General features: G+C 38.7%; 1 protein-coding gene across 4 annotated transcripts; it reads left to right on the top strand.

Moving 5' to 3' along the window:
* The first annotated feature begins 444 nt into the window (after positions 1 to 444).
* On the top strand, positions 445 to 16,068 carry cetp (cholesteryl ester transfer protein, plasma). Of its 4 annotated transcripts, none has more exons than XM_023270931.3 (20): positions 445 to 572; positions 1,092 to 1,317; positions 2,474 to 2,746; positions 3,565 to 3,679; positions 4,595 to 4,726; positions 4,854 to 4,924; positions 5,186 to 5,273; positions 5,348 to 5,417; positions 5,485 to 5,545; positions 6,501 to 6,592; positions 7,072 to 7,171; positions 8,680 to 8,759; positions 8,834 to 8,884; positions 10,225 to 10,377; positions 11,099 to 11,166; positions 11,546 to 11,573; positions 12,275 to 12,347; positions 14,190 to 14,275; positions 15,495 to 15,554; positions 15,649 to 16,068. In XM_023270931.3, the coding sequence occupies exons 3-20, from the start codon at positions 2,614 to 2,616 to the stop codon at positions 15,766 to 15,768; spliced, it is 1,581 nt and encodes a 526-aa protein (XP_023126699.1). In that variant the 5' UTR covers positions 445 to 572; positions 1,092 to 1,317; positions 2,474 to 2,613; the 3' UTR covers positions 15,769 to 16,068. The 4 variants fall into 4 exon arrangements, with proteins under 4 accessions (XP_023126699.1, XP_035804406.2, XP_035804404.2 ...); XM_055009451.1 differs by adding an exon at positions 14,360 to 14,559 and having other exon boundaries at positions 450 to 572; positions 15,495 to 16,068; XM_035948513.2 differs by lacking the exons at positions 15,495 to 15,554; positions 15,649 to 16,068 and having other exon boundaries at positions 446 to 572; positions 11,416 to 11,573; positions 14,190 to 14,266.
* The last annotated feature ends 1,294 nt before the right edge of the window (positions 16,069 to 17,362 follow it).

The following is a 17,362-nucleotide window of genomic DNA, read 5'->3' as shown; positions in this document are numbered from 1 at the left end:
TATCCAATCATATTTCAGTTGTTATGTGTTGCCAGGGTCAAAGAAATCTGCCTATTTAACTGTCAGACAACTCGCTGAAAATGTCACCTATTTTCATGTGAACCTCCAAATAAAGAGAAACCTTGAGGGTTTAGGAATGAAAGAATCCTGAATGGGCTGTGGTGTTTATGTGAGAGTTTTTATCCAATCATAATTCAACCGTCATGTGTTGCTAGGGGCAAATAAATCTGCCCCGAGGCCTTCAGTATCAAAAGCGCCATACATCGCAATGAAACTGTTCCTTTAATCAATCAGATTTCCAATTGGTGACCTCAGGGCCATCCAGCTGGCGTACGATGACGTCTGCATTTTCACGTCCTCTGATTGGATGGTCAGAGAGCTTAGCCAAAGCTAACGATTCCTATCTGTAGCGACACGCTGAAGCTACAACTTTATCCTAAAAGTATTAACTGTATTAGCTGTTTTTTTAAAACTGTTGTCGGTGACGGGGGAGGAGATGTGGATCTGGTCACAGATTTACTTAGAAAGACTTTTTCAAAGCGGAATTTAAAGTTAAAGCTTTACATTGTAAGGTAAGACCGGCCAACCCCGAAGCTAGCAAACCGAGGCTAGCAACCCCGAAGCTAAGTGTCAGGCTAATTGGCTAACTGTCAAGCTAAGTAGTTAACTGTCAGGCTAATTGTCAGGCTAACTGGTTAACTGTCAGGCTAACTGCTAGGTTCTAAACAAAAATGATATTATATGGAGTGTGAGAACTGGAGTGACTGTAAATTAGATATTTTACAGCCTCTAATCTGACATTTTGCAGTGTTTATATATGATTGGAAATGATACGATCGATCTCCTGTACTGATATTTACACAAAACATTTTCTTGAACCAAAATGACATTCAGTCAGGTCATGAAATCATGTTTAGTTCAGCGTCTCTCAGTAATCTCTCATATTAGAGAAAGATTGATGAACTAAACTCAGATGACTCAAAGTTTGTCCAGATGACTCAGAATGATCCTGCGGCAGCCAACAGAAGGTAAAGTGGGGCGATCACAAACACTCATAGAAGCTACCACTGTTGATCACCTTTTTTCTCCAGGTGTTTGTGATCCTGAAACAGGAGGAACCAATCAATAGTCAAACAGTGGATCAGTGCTGTTATCTGCTGCTCCTCCCTCTGCTGCCTTCAGCTGGATCTGGTTTCACTGCCTCCAACAGTCTTTGTTCAGCTGAATGTGAGGATGTTTGTTACCTGCTGAGAGCAGCCGAGAGTGATTCACCTGCAGACTTCTGGTCACTTTAAAGCCTCTCTGTGTTTTCTGTTGGTACGTATACAGCTCGTATCACTGGTTTATTCTGTTCTAGTTTACCTGTGTTACCTGTCTGAAGCTGCAGAAGTTCTGTGGCTCCAACATCTCAGAAAAGTTTACCAAACCTGAGTCAGACTAACTCTAAGATTAAGGGTCAGGCTGTCATGCTAACCATCAGGCTAACTATTTAGCTGTCATGCTAACCGTCAGGCTAACTATTTAGTTGTCATGCTAACCGTCAGGCTAACTATTTAGCTGTCATGCTAACTGTTTCAAACAGTCTTCGTTCAGATCTGAATGTGAGGATGTAGGATGAGCAGAGAAACCGGAGATACTTTAGTTTATTCTGAACGTTTCTTGAGTTTAGGGCTTTCATTCTTTCAGTCATTTAATCCGGTCATTGTCTTTTTACAACCAGAAGGCATGTTAAACTTTGTTTAAAAAATGACTCAAACTTTGTTAAAAATGACTCAAACCTATTTAAAAATGACTCAAACTTTGCTAAAAATGACTCAAACTTTGCTAAAAAATGACTCAAACTTATTTAAAAATGACTCAAACTTTGTTAAAAATGACTCAGACTTTGCTAAAACTGACTCAAACTTGGTTAAAAATGACTCAAACTTTGCTTAAAATGACTCAAACTGCTAAAAATGTGTCAAACTGTTTAAAAAATGTGTTAAACTTGGCTAAAAATGACTCAAACCTTGCTAAAAATGACTCAAACTTTGTTAAAAATGACTCAAACCTTGCTAAAAATGACTCAAACTTTGTTTAAAAAATTACTTAAACTTTGCTAAAAATGACTCAAACCTATTTAAAAATTACCCAAACTTTGTTAAAATGACTCAGACTTAGCTAAAACTGACTCAAACTTGGTTAAAAATGACTCAAACTTTGTTAAAAATGACTCAAACTTTGCTAAAAATGACTCAAACTTTGCTAAAAAAAGACTCAAACTTTGCTAAAAATGACTCAAACTGTCTTTGTGTTTTCTGTTGGCAGGCATACAGGTAGAATCACTGTTTTATCGTGTTCTACTTTACCTGCACTCTTTGTGTGAACAGTTAAAAACTTTAGAGGTTTTGTGGCTCTAACATCACAGAAAGGTGCACTTTGCCCAGTTTGCTTTAAGTTTACCAAACCTGAGTCAGTGTTTGTGCTCCACCAGGTGAGAATCCCGGCGGCCTGTGATTGGTCGGATGTCAGGACTGGTCAGTGGATATCTGCAGGGTTTCCAGACTGTGGGTTAGTGGGCTGCCGACAGCAAACAGTCCACAGGGTTAAACACCTCCGAGGTCCACGTGCACGATGCCTCGTGATGTTGTCCTGCTGCTGCTGCTGGTTGTGTTGGGGGCGTCCAGCGGCTGCCTGCAGGACCCCACGCCGGCCTACGGACTGACCGGGGCTGTGTGTCGCCTCACCTACCCCGCTGCTGTCGTCTGTGAGTTTAAGGCTTTCATTCTTTCATTCATTTAGGCCAGTCGTTGTCTTTTTACAACCACAAGTCATGTTAAACTTCGTCCAGATGACTCAAACTTTGTTGAAATGACTCAAACTCTGTTAGAAATGACTCAAACTCTGTTAAAAACTACTCAAACTGTGTTAAAATATGACTCCATCTCTGTTAGAAATGACTCAAACTTTATTTAAAATGACTCAAACTTTGCTAAAAATGACTCAGATTTTGTTTAAAAGTCATGTTAATATAAATGAAACCAGCGTTCTTATTGACAAAGTGTTTTAATTTGACGTCTGCATGGCTGTCTAACTGCAGATGAAATGCCGGCAGCAGATGTTTCCAGCCTGTTGCAGTTTTGTGGTTTAATTTTAACAATTAAAATGAATGCAGTGAAAAATGCAGTTGAAACTTTCGTCGTCTATTAGCGAGGGTTTTATTTCTGCAGATGCTGAAGGCTGAAAATGGTTTCACATGTTTTTGGGGCAGAAAACAAACATTCCCAGATGGAAACATTCAAAATTCTGCCAAAACATTTCCCAGAATTTATTTTTGGCTCCCAAATAACAAATAATTAAACTTTGAGCTAAAGCTGAGTTGGAGCAGCAGCTGTTGAACTAGCAGCACTAAGGGACAGACTGAAGCTCTGAATAAGCATCACCCTGAAGATCTTCTGGTCTGAACGAAACATTCTGAAACTGTGGAAATAATAATTGAAAGCGTTTCAGTATCTTCAGAGTTGACAGAATTTAAAGGTCAGACTAACATCCCAAAGTGTCCTTCAAGTGTCTGTCTGTCTGCAGTGAACGAGAAAACCACTAAAGTGATCGAGGCAGCGTTCCAACATGCTCGATACCCGAGTATGAAGGGAGAGAAATCCCTGCTGTTCATCGGTAGAGTCCTGTACGGCCTCGACAAGTGAGTCCTCCAAAATATGTAGATATGGTGCCGATAAAAAGTCTTCACCCCTTTAAAGACTCTAACTGAACTCAATGAGACTCATTAAGAAACGGCAGCATCATGATGTGAAGCATGGTGGTGGTAGCATCATGATGTGAAGCATAGTGGTGGCAGCATCATGATGTGAAGCATGGTGGTGGCAGCATCATGATGTGAAGCATGGTGGTGGCAGCATCATGATGTGAAGCATGGTGGTGGCAGCATCATGATGTGAAGCACGGTGGTGGCAGCATCATGATGTGAAGCACGGTGGTGGCAGCATCATGATGTGAAGCATGGTGGTGGCAGCATCAAGATGTGAAGCATGGTGGTGGCAGCATCATGATGTGAAGCATGGTGGTGGCAGCATCATGATGTTCCTCAGCAGCAGTTCCTGGAAAGCTGGTAAAGGTAGAGGGTAAATGAAATCCTGGAGGACAACCTGATGCAGTCTGAAGAGAAGTGAGACGTGGAGAAGATCGGGTTTCCATCCAGATGATGAGTCGAAGCAAACAGCTGAAGATCCTCAAAGATGGTTTGAAGTTCTGGAGGAGTCAGAGTTCAGACCTTAATCCATCTGAGAAATAGAGTCTGGACCTGAAAGGTTCTGTTGATCAGGATCCCTGAGGAACCTGACAGAGTTCAACAGTTTATGAAGAAGGAGGTCCAGATGTTCAGACTGATGGAGACCAAAGGTTCATCTACTAAATACTGACTGTCTTCTGTCATTTTTGTTTAAACAGATCAAATTAACTGATCATGATTTCATCCTGAAAAGCAGTAAAGAGGAATCTTCCAGGGGGTGAATACTTTTAGAGGCTCTGTATACATCAGGTATATATTTATACACAACCTGTATATGTATTAATGCCATTAAATTGTGTTTCTGATCAGTTTGGAGATTCACAACCTGTCCATCGGTCGGAGTGCGTTTGAGCTGCGTCCAGGTGAAGGCATCGCCATGGAGATCAGTAACGTTTCTGCAGTGTTCAGAGGAACCATCCAGTATGGATACGGCAGCTGGCTGTGAGTCTGAACATCCCATCATTCAGTCACTTAGAGACAGAAACAACCTGAAGATCACCGATAGAGGAAATATCTCACATAGGAAAGAACAGTCCATCTGTATTTGTTGTCTTTCTTTTTGAACCAGAGTCAATGTTGGACATTCCCTGGACTTTGAGATCGAGTCTCAGATTGATCTGGGAATCAACCCCAAACTATGTGAGTATTTTATGGATCACATCCTGAAATTTCGAGTTTCCATCTGCTACCGATGAATGTTCAGGAATGATGGAAATATGAGAGCGAGACTAGAGAGGGAGGCCACCAAGACACCTATGACTCCTCTTTCAGAAGAATCTTACGTAGGACTCCAAGTTCACAAGAGGCCACCAAGACAGCTATGACTCTAATGAAGGAGTTACTATAAACTCCTCTAAATTCCATTTGTTTTCTTTGTTTATTTGTCTTCTGTCTCATCAGACTGTGGTGAAGGTAAAGTCGCGGCCGATACATCCGACTGTTACCTGAACTTCCACAAGCTCCGCCTTCACCTGGAGGGAGACAAAGAGTGAGTGACTCACCTGGAGTCGGTTTGATGAAACATCTGGTATTGATAAATCACACGTCTGTTTCCGTGTTCAGACCGAACTGGTTAAAGAAGCTCTTCACCGACTTCATCACCTTCACCGTGAAGCTGGTCGTTAAAGGACAGGTGAGACACATCGACCAATCAGGAGGCTGCATTCTGCTCTGTCAGCTGACCGTCTGTCGTCTAATAGATCTGTAAGGAGATCAACAAGGTGGCCAACATCCTGGCCGACTTCATCCAGGAGCAGGCAGGTGAGCAGCGTTCAGTCTACAGACCGTCACTGAAAGGAACCATTTATCAGCCAAACAAAAACAATCTGCAGCTTTTCAGCTTTCCCACTGTCCTGGAATGCATCATCTGTGATGTTCTACCTGGAAAATGAAACAGATTTAAATGTTTCATCACAATCACCTTTTTTCTACGTGTCTTCCAGTTTAAAAACACTGGAAATGAAATCTGAACATAGAAACTGATGATTAAAGTCAATAAACATGGATCCAACCATAAATATACACCGAATGGAACTTTATGGAGACGCTAGACCAGCATAGGTTGGAGATTGTGCACTTTCTTCCATTTTCAAAGTCCAGTTGTTATTTATTATTATCAGTGATTTGGACAATGTTGAGTCATTTTGGCAAATTCCAGACGTTTTAAAATTATTTCTGGATAATCTGGAGTCATTTATTACAATTATGAGACATTTTAAAACCTGGAACTGGAACCTTGTCTGGTCCAACTTTAACCCATCAGATTCTACTGATGTTAGAGCCTCAACAGTTGGAGAAATGTGGACCACAGACTGGATTTTAGTACAAATATGGATCCATCCATAGATAAACACTTACAGGAACTTTATGGAGACACTAGACCAGCCTGGATTGGAGATTGTTCACTTTTTTCCCCCATCTTTAAGGTCCAGTAATTAAACTGATCCTCTGCTGGATCCATTCAATCATTCTGATCTGATGAAACTATTCTCTCTGTTGGAGTTATATTTCTGGAGATACTGAACCTTTAAAATGACCTCATGGGTTGTTTTGAGGGGAAAATGTAGAAATTCTCAGGTCTAAAACTTCTAAAATCCAACCAAACCATTTTTCATAACTTAGCTTTTGGTCCCAGATAACAAACAGATCAAGTCTGGAGGTATAAATCCATAAACTCTCCATCTTCACATCTCTGAACATCGGTGTGTTTTTCCAGAGCAGTTCCTGAGTGACGGAAACATCAGCGTGGATATCGGAGTGACGACGGCTCCAGTTATTACTGCAAACTACATCGAATCATATCACAAGGTACTAAACACTCCGTCCATTAACCAGATGATTCTTCATCCACAGTACTGTCAGTAAATATGTTCCTGTAGATGAAGAATCGTCTGGTTCTGAGGACGTCAAGGGGAGCTTTTTCACATTTAGTTCATTTTATATAGAATGACCCAAAAAGGAGGGGTTGGAAGCAGAGTGGTCTAACCCACTAAACATCCAGTCTGAGTTTTCTATCATTCCTGTAATATTTTCTGGTAGATTTTAGTGTCAGAGTGGTCTAACCCACAACCCAGATACAGCGTTACAGTGGAATGTTAGACCATTCTGGAAAACACTAAACTTTCAACCCATTTTTCTCCCAAACTACAGAAAATGAGTCGGACTGCTCTGCTTCCAATAATATTCTAATATGGTCACTGTGGTGACTTTTAGGGGTAAAATTATCACATTAAATGTAGTTTTTTGTCCATTCTGACCTGTTGTTGTCTTTTATTTTGAAATGTCAGGGTTTGACCAACTACAACAACACGACTGCTGTGATCAGAGACTCTGGTTTCCATCCCAGTCAGCTGACCGAACAGAGGATGCTCTACTTCTGGGTCTCAGGTGGGCTTTTATTCTCACATCCAGACAGTCTGGTCGGTTTTATGGACTTTAAAGTTGTGTTGATGCCGCTGATGAGCTGAAAATACCTTCAACTGTAGAGGGAAAGCTGATTCCTGGAACTCACAGTAGCCTGTTGGATGAACACAATCCCATTACAAGTTGTCTGACCTTTTAAAGAGTGATGTTTGCTAGAGCTCAAACTTTATTTTGAATGTGTAGATGAAGTGTAGATTAATGTTCACATTAAAAAAAACATGCACAATAATAAAACCAACCATAAAAATACATGAAGAGACATAAAATGACTGTAAAAATACACAAAATGACTATAAAGAGACATAAAATGACTAAAAAGAGACACAAAACGACTATAGAGACATTTTGAAAGTGTAGAAACTTTATGTTCAAATAAAAACATGCAATTCAATTCAATTTTATTTATATAGCGCCAATTACAGTCAAATTGTCTCGAGACGCTTTACAGAACCCATATGCCTGCACAATAATAAATATAAATAATAATATATATAATAATAAATAGTTTTCAGGAAATAGTTCGAATGCTGTTTTTCAGATAGTTTTTACACATTCTGGCTGATCAGACGTCTGAAATAATCTGAAATGTTTCTTTGCGTCTCTGTCTCTCTGTCTCTTTGTCTCTCTGTCTCTTTGTCTCTCTGTCTCTTTGTGTCTGTGTGTCTCTTTGTCTCTCTGTGTCTCTGTCTCTTTGTGTCTCTGTCTCTTTGTCTCTGTGTCTCTGTCTCTGTCTCTTTGTCTCTCTGTCTCTTTGTGTCTGTGTCTCTCTGTGTCTCTTTGTCTCTCTGTGTCTCTGTGTCTCTCTTTCTCTGTCTCTCTGTCTCTTTGTCTCTCTGTGTCTCTGTCTCTCTGTCTCTCTGTGTCGCTCTTTGTGTCTCTCTCTCTCTTTGTGTCTCTCTTTGAGTCTCTTTGTGTCTCTCTGTGTCTCTCTTTGAGTCTTTGTGTCTCTCTGTGTCTGTGTCTCTCTGTGTCTCTGTCTCTCTGTCTCTCTGTTTCTTTGTCTCTCTGTCTCTGTCTCTTTGTCTCTCTGTCTCTGTCTCTCTGTGTCTCTCTGTGTCTCTGTCTCTCTCTGTCTCTCTGTGTCTCTCTGTGTCTCTGTCTCTCTGTGTCTCTCTGTCTCTCTGTGTCTCTGTGTCTCTCTGTGTCTCTGTGTCTCTCTGTCTCTCTGTCTCTGTGTCTCTCTGTCTCTCTCTGTCTCTCTGTGTCTCTGTGTCTCTGTCTCTGTCTCTGTGTCTCTCTGTCTCTCTGTGTCTCTGTCTCTCTGTGTCTCTCTCTGTCTCTTTGTCTCTCTGTCTCTCTCTGTCTCTCTGTGTCTCTCTGTCTCTCTCTGTGTCTCTCTGTGTCTCTCTGTGTCTCTGTCTCTCTGTGTCTCTCTGTCTCTCTGTGTCTCTCTGTGTCTCTGTCTCTCTGTCTCTCTCTGTCTCTCTGTGTCTCTGTGTCTCATGCGGTGCTACTTCCTGTCCTACCTGCAGACCAGGTGTTCAACCCGATGCTCTCTGCTGCTCACCTGGACGGACGCTTCCAGCTGAATGTCTCTGGAGACGAACTCTCTGTAAGAACCTTCAGCAGACGGATGTTCTCTTGTTCTCACTGCTGCTGTCTTATTATGGGATGGATGTGTTTCAGAACCTGCTCCAGACTCACCTGTCCAGCAGCTCACCTGAGCTCATCACACAGGTAACCATCAGTAATGAGATTTAATAAGGTCCTGGAAGGTTTGACGTGAACAAAGACAGAACGTTTGGAAATTAACATTCAGAGGATGTTAAAATAAAATAAAACAAAACTTATCTGTTAAAAAATGTAAAATCTGGTGATTACATACAATTAAAAATACAATTAAAAATGAAAACATACAGATTTAAATACAGTAAAAGAATTAAATATAAATATATTTATAGACACATTAAAAAGAAAAAATTACTCTTTGGTTTTTGCCCGTTTTTTTTATTTTTTACAGTCAGCTAAATGAATAAAATTCATACTTTTAGATTAGGTGTTATCTGTAATTTCATGAAAATTGGTAAAATTTAATAACATAAAATATATGTATGTATATACTGATTTCAATACATTTTAAAAATTCATGTAAAAATATCGATTCTTATCCTGTTTTTTTTTTTTTACAGTCAACTAAATTATAATAATTAATGCCTTTTCTCCATGATTTTATTAGATGTTATTCTTATTTAAAAATGTATGTAGAATTAACAGTTGAATAAACTAATTACATTTTTTATTTACATGATTTTCCTTCAAAGAATGGACAATGTTTGTGATGTTTTTTATATTTCAATACACTAAAAAAATACTATTTGTAAAAATGCTGATTATTTCCTTGTTTTTCAAAAACATTTTTACAGTCAACTAAATTTATAAAATTAATATTTTTTTTCCATGATTTTATAAGATATCTGTAATTTCACAAAAAATGGTTACATTTATTTTCATTTTTTGAATTTATATATAGAATTAGCAGTTGAATAAACTATAAATAAACAATTTTTTTTTTTTTAATTTCCATGATTTTTCTGTCAAAGAATGGCAAATATCTGTAATTTTTTTTTCTGATTTAAATCCAGTAAATTTACTGTTTGTAAAAATACTGACTCTTGTCCTGTTTTTTATATTTTTATTATTTTTACACTCAGCATGTAAATTACTGTTTTTTTCAGTGATTTTCATTTTTATTTTCTACAATTAAACAAAAAAAGGAAAAATCTGTAAAATAACAGTAAATAGTTGAAAACATTTGGTTTGATTTATTTTTTTGTTTTGTGTGTTTTGATTCATTAAGACAAACGTTCTCAAACCAACAATCAAACATTTTAATGAATTGTTTCTATAATGAGATAAATAACAAACCTGCTGGAAACACTAATAATAATAATGATAACAATAATAATACATTTACGGAACGTTCTCACCAAACGCTCCTAGAACGTCTCTGGTCTAACCTGTCAGAAGAACGTTGTGTTCCAGAACCCTCTAGAACTTCCTGTTTCTGATGTTTGTAGTGTCTGAAGGATCCGTCGTCCTCTCGGTTCTCCGTCTGGAGTTCTTCTGTTCCTCGTCTCAACACGTCCAGCTCCGGTTCCTCCGTCTGGACTCAGGCCTCAGCAGAACTTCACTGTGGAACCGGAGGAACGCCGACGCTCTCCTTCCAGACGGTGACGTTCCTTCTGTCGGCGGGAAGAAAATGTGACAGAAAGAATTCACTAAAAGAAGAAATAATTTAAAACATTTTTAAATAAAACCTGAAAATAACAGAAAAAATCGTCACGTTAAAACTGAACAAATTACTGTTTATGAAAATACAGATTTTTAATGTGGAAATTATTTATTTTTGCTCAGGTTTAACATTTTAGATGATTTTCTTGTTTTGTATTTGTTCAATTTTTTGACAAATTCAGTAAAAATGATCTTAATTTTAATGATTTTTTTCTTTAAATATCATTTTGGATCAATTTTTTTTGTAATTTTTAACAACATCTGACTGATTTTAAACAATTTTCTTGTTCCTTTCAACGGATTTGAAATTGTTTTTATTCTGAACAATTCTGTCACATTTGGAGAAATTTAGGGAGATTTTTCTGTCATTTGAAACTTTAAAGAAATTAATTTGGACCATTTTGAGGAATTTTTTAACAGTTTTCTTGTCATATTGAGTCGTATTGATCAGTTTATGTCGGTTTTTTTTTCATTCTGGACGATGTTTTGGGATTTTTTGAGAACATTCAAACCCAGAACACGTTTAAATGCGTCACTTTATTTATTTCTTCCTATTAATAATAACAATGAAGTGAATCCCTGTCAGTTTGTTTTCTGCTGACGGTTGCTTGTGTGTTGTTTGTGTGTCTGCTGACGGTTGTGTGTGTGTTTTCTCTGCAGGATGTGATTCTAGATGTCTCGGTTTCTTATTCGGAGAAGAAACTCTTCATGCAGGGAGACGTCAAAAAGTAAGAACCTCCAGCTGATATTAGGATTTAACCAGAGAGACGCTCAGACACAGAAAGGATACACAACTGTCCCAAACACACATTAAAAACCACACACAACATGACAGAAACCAGACAAATCAACACAAAACAGTCACTGAATGAAAAAAACTAAATGAGAGGAAGGAGACAAAAAATGTCCCAAAACCACAAACATAACATGAATGGGACACAAAACCATGAGAAAGTTCCACCACTGAGCCCCAGCAGACGTTCGTTCTTCCTCCCAGTGAGTCTCCCCCTGCTGGTCCAGTCTGGTTCTACGGTTCTACGGTTCTACATCTCATCCGTTTCCTTCGTTGGGCTTCGTTTTCTCTCTAATGCTTCCTTCTTCCTCCAGAGTGTCTCTGATCAGAGCCGAGCTGCCGGTGAGTTTATTCCTTCATCTCATTCATTCTGACCAGTTTTTGTCTTGTTTTACAAACATTTAATAACAATAACTGCTAATAAGAATAAACTTCTGGTTCTTTTACACAACTAGGAGAAGTTTTTAATACTTCTGGACAATTTTTGTGTCCTTTTGAACGTTTGTTGAATCATTTTGGAGAAATTTTTGACGTTTTGAACAACTTTTGCATCATTTAAAGTCATTCAGGTCGTTTGGACATTTTGTGACTCATGCTGAGTTTATTTTAACAAATTCTGAATCTTTATTTCGTCTTCGTCATTTTTTGACATTTTTTTTAAGCCATTTTTGAAATTTTTAAATAAATTCAGAGTAGTTTTCCCATTTTCGATAGATTACTAGTCATTTTGGAGTTTTTTAATTTCCATTTGGACACATTTTTGTTGTTTTGCAGATGTTTTGATAATCTTAGACATATTTAGGCAAATTTTAGACAATAGTTTTCTCATTTTGAACTAATTTCCAGTCTTTTTTTGAAACATTGAACCTGAGGGTTAAAAATAACTTTGTAATGATTAAAATAAAAAGCTTTTTTAAATGAACTGCTGTGAGCTTCACTCTCCTGTGCAGCTCTGAATCTGACACTCATTGTGGTGTTTTGGTTAATTTTCTCAGAGTTTTGCTTTTTATTTCCACCTGTTTAATCAACTTTTCTGTGTTCAGCTGCAGGATGAGAAGCTCCAGGAGTTTATCAGAGAAGCTGTGCAGAAAGTCGGAGTTCCTGAAGTCCTGTCTGGTGAGAAACTCTTTATTAGCTGAAAGGAACAGAATAATTATTGAATTAGAGGTTATCCAGCTTCAACAAACACTTCTAGTAAATAGTTCCTCCATCTAAAATCAGCCACATCCCCCTGAATCAGCTGATTCTGTATCTAGAGGAACGTTATTTAATCAAAACAAAGTAAAATCCTGATTAATTATCCACAGTTTTAAGTCGTTTTAATAATTCTGAGCAAATTTAGAGTAATTTTGTAAAACTTGGTTATTTTTTGACAATCTTTGAGCCGTTTCAGACTCATGTGGACGCATTCTTTAAACAATTTTACATTGTTTTGGACCATTTAAAGCCGATTTGGTCAAATGGCCACAGAGACACAAAACAATCATGAAGATATGCAAAACATCCACAAATAGACACAAAATGAACACAGAGACATAAAATGAAAACCCAAACATTGAAAAGACTACAAAAGGATCAGGAAAAGGTGCAAAAATATCCACAAAGAAACAAGAATCAACAACAGAGACACAAAGAGACAAAAAATGGAAATGGAAACATAGGAAAAGACCAGAAAGACACAAAATGACCACTAAGAGACACAAAATGACCACAGAGAGACACAAAACGACTGCAAAGAGATGCAATTATACAAGACATGAAATGATGACAGACACACAAATTCCACAAAGAGGCACCAAAGGACCACAAAGACACGAAACAACAACAGAGGTACACAATGTAAAGAAGGAGACACAAAATGACCAGGAAGACACACAAAACACCCATAAAAAGACTCCAAACACAACTATAAAAAGACTCAATATGTCTCCAAAGACACAAGAAACAGCAACAGACACAAACACGCATGAAATGAAAACATAAGAAAAGACCAGACACACAAATGGCCACACAAAAAGATGCAAAGCAGTCATTAAGAGAGTCAAAACAACCATAAAAAGACTCAAAACAACCATGACGACACGCAAAATATCCATAAAGAGACACACAGCCACAGAGACACAAACATCCATTATTTTTTTGTCAAACTTTGAGCCATTTCAAAGATGTTTCAGTGGTTAAGGACACATTCTGTAGACGGTTTTAGGTCATTTTGGATCATTTAGGACATTTTCTGTCCAGGCGGAAGTCTGAGACCTAAACTGGACATTTAAATCATTAGATGTGTTTTCCAGTAGAGATTCTGATGATGTTCTGGATGAAATTAACTCGTTTAAACATCGTTAGTCAGGTTTAGTCAGGTTTAGACGTCGTTAGTCAGGTTTAGTCAGGTTTAGACGTCGTTAGTCAGGTTTAATCAGGTTTAGACGTCGTTAGTCAGGTTTAATCAGGTTTAGACGTCGTTAGTCAGGTTTAATCAGGTTTAGACGTCGTTAGTCAGGTTTAATCAGGTTTAGACGTCGTTAGTCAGGTTTAATCAGGTTTAGACGTCGTTAGTCAGATTTAATCAGGTTTAGACGTCGTTAGTCAGGTTTAATCAGGTTTAGACGTCGTTAGTCAGGTTTAATCAGGTTTAGACGTCGTTAGTCAGGTTTAATCAGGTTTAGACGTCGTTAGTCAGATTTAATCAGGTTTAGACGTCGTTAGTCAGGTTTAATCAGGTTTAGACGTCGTTAGTCAGGTTTAATCAGGTTTAGACGTCGTTAGTCAGATTTAATCAGGTTTAGACGTCGTTAGTCAGGTTTAATCAGGTTTAGACGTCGTTAGTCAGGTTTAATCAGGTTTAGACGTCGTTAGTCAGATTTAATCAGGTTTAGACGTCGTTAGTCAGGTTTAAATGTCTTTAATCAGGTTTAAAAGTGGTTAGAAATAAAAAGCTGACGTCTGGTTGTTCTGCAGTTCTGGAGGTGGAACTCACTCGACTTCTGGACAAACAGGGAACGAACTTATTCACCATCTTCAACCCTGAGGTTCTACCTGGAGACGTGAGTTCTCTTTGGGTTCTCTTTGGGTTCTCCTTGGGTTGTCTTTGGGTTCTCCTTGGGTTCTGACTTGTGTCTTTGCTTCAGGGCTTCACGGTGATTCAGATGGACTTTGGGTTTCCTCACCACCTGCTGGTGGAGTTTCTGAAGAAAACTCTGCAGTCAAACTGAGCAGCTGCAGAACTTCAGGACCGGACTTCAAACGTTTGATTTGGTTCCATAGAAGGTTCCTCAGAGGTTCTGCAGCTCCACGTCACGTTTAAACACATCGACTACGACACAATTAAGTAAAAAAAATAAAATCGTAACTAACTGGACTTCTCTGGGAGGTTCTTGAACAAGAACCTCCCAGAGAAGTCCAAACGGTTTCTCCTGAAGCTCCTACAAAAGAAAAGTTTGTAAAATCGTAGGAACTTCCAACTGGACTTCTCTTGTTCAAGAACCTACCAGAGGTCCAGATGATTTCTTTCAGGAGCTCCCAGAGAAACCAACTGGATTTCTCTGGTAGGTTCTTGTACAAGAAAAACCATCTGGACTTCTCCTGAAGCTCCTACGAAATAAAAGTTTCTCCAAAAAAGAGAAGTTCCTTCTTGTTCAAGAACCTCCCAGAGAAGTCCAGATGGTTCCTCCTGAAACTCCTATGAAAGAAAAGTTTATATAATTGTAGGAGCTTCAGGAGAATCCAACTGGATTTTCTGGTAGGTTCTTGAACCAGAAGTCCAGATGTTTTCTCCTGAAGCTCCTACGATGACTGAGAATACAAGACATAAAAAACTAGAACATTTCCATTCTTTACTCACAGACGTTCTGCATTCAAACCCAGAAAATCCACATAAAGAGACAAATTAAAAGAATTATTTAGAAAGAATCATGAAGATTATATTCCAGCCTTGGAAATAACTTTTCATCTGTATTAACTTTCTGCTTTTTGGACACATTTTAAAGAGTTTTTGACAAATTTCAAAGACGTTTTCGCAAATTTTGAGTGATGTTGAAGCATTTTTGAGCTTTAGGACTTTAGGGTTCAGCAGCCAGCAGGTGGTGCTGTTGGGTTGTTATTCTAATGTTTATCAGACTAGAAGCAGTTTGTAGTAAAACACCAGTCACACTTTATTCGTCACGTCTTTCGGTTTGTTTTCTCTGTTTTTTGTTGATGTTCTGTTTAGATTAGCAGTAAAAAAAAGTTTCTCTTCAACTGTTAAAAATGTGTAAATAACTCTAGAATCCGACCGATGGACGACACCTGCTCACACCTGTCAGTGGGCGGAGCTTCCTGCAGCAGGTCAGTGGAGGTAGTGTGATGTTCTGATGACGTTTGGTGATGTTCTGATGATGTTCTGACGGAAACCTCTGGACGTTACCGTGACCTTCACCAGATCTCAGACGGAACATCTGGAGGACGTTCTGGAGAAACCATCCATGGAAGCTCCTCAGAAGGAAACAGGAACGGGGAAAAAAAAACAACCACCAGGAGACACAAAACGACCAGAAATTAAACGCTGAACAACTTTAGAGGAAAAAAAAAACACCGAAAAGAGAAGGAAGGTGACCACAAATAGACAAGAAACAACAACAGAGATACAAAGAGGCAAAACACTAAAATGAAAACATAAGAAAAGACCAGAAAGACACAAAACACTCACTGTCATAAGATCCTAGAGGTATGAGATCCCTGAGTCAGCTATAGGTGCAGGCTTCTGGCAGAATAACGGATAAATGAGGGGACACAGTATGATATTATAACCTGTGATTTATGATTGATTCATGCTGTAACATAATAAATGTGTTTAACCAAGTGCCTATTTTTTATATATACAATCTTTATTTGAAACAGTGTAGAAATCAGAAGAGTCCCTCACTGTGAAAGGTGGTGAGTTGATTATTTTTGAATATGTCTCTTTTATACAATCTTTATTTTGAACAGTGTAGAAATCAGAGGAGTGGGGAGTTGATTATTTTAATACTTGTCTTTTATAATATTGGTTTAGGGGTAACTGAGTTACAGGAGTGTCTTATTTCAATAAAGGTGATTGTCTGAATACATATCCTTATAATGTTGGTATAAGAAGTAACCACATGGGGGCAGCAACACACTGTAGGGAGAGAGGTCTAGTGTTACCAGGACAATTGATGTGTTAAGGTTTTTATTACTATGAAAATGGAAATGCTTTTAAGGTTTTGATTACTACGAAATAGAGATGTTTACAGAAGAGTTTGATCACCCTGTGAAATTGGGAGGTTGTTTACTTGGAGGTGAAGCGAGAAGACGAGACAAACTTGGGTCACCTTAAAAGTTAATAAACTGAATATATTTTGGGGGTTTTAGCGTAAGTCTGTGCGCACTGTGCAGAGATATACAGTGTGGTGTCAGTGATTATTAGGTGCTGACAACAGCTGCTCCTGTTCCCCGACCGGAGGTCTGCTCTGAGCTGTGGATGGAACAAATACAGTAATGGAAAGTTGAGACTGGGTGAAAGGGCAAAACAGTCCAAGGTTTTAGTTCCTCCAGAGCATGCAGAGGCCATGAGGTCGGTGGATGGGAGCAGTGCACGAGTGAGGAGGGGGATGAATGCTGTCATCACGTATGTAAATTAAAGTGTACTGTCATCACGTATGCAAACTGGATGCTGACATCGCATATGTAAATTCTGGAGAGAGAAGTTTGCTATAAAATGCACCTGTTGGAAAGAGTTGTTGGGAGAGTTACGAGGTAGTCACTGGATGCAAGCCAGGCAGCAATGTTCTGAGCATGGGGGATTTTACCACGTAACTTGGAAGAGAATTCAACATGATCTGTAAAGGAATAACTTTTCCACGGGAATTATGGATTTAAGGAGTGCTCTTTCTGCACTGTTGGAGGATTACGAAAGACTGTGATCTAAAAATAACGCTGACTGAAGGAATATTACTGAACTCTACTATTTCCAAGAGGATTAACACCAGAGTGGATTATAACAAAGTTTTTATTGGGCCAAACAACATAAAGGATACAAGCAGATCTAAATGGGGACTGAACTCTCTCTCCACCTCCTCCCTGGAGCAGAGCCCAGCGGGGCGTCGGTCTTCAGGTGAGCAGCAGGTGTGGCCACA

Source organism: Amphiprion ocellaris, chromosome 3, assembly GCF_022539595.1.
Source record: "Amphiprion ocellaris isolate individual 3 ecotype Okinawa chromosome 3, ASM2253959v1, whole genome shotgun sequence".
NCBI classification, from domain to species: domain Eukaryota; kingdom Metazoa; phylum Chordata; class Actinopteri; family Pomacentridae; genus Amphiprion; species Amphiprion ocellaris.
The sequence above is the reverse complement of the archived record's forward strand: the minus strand, read 5'-3'. Positions and strand labels throughout refer to the sequence as shown.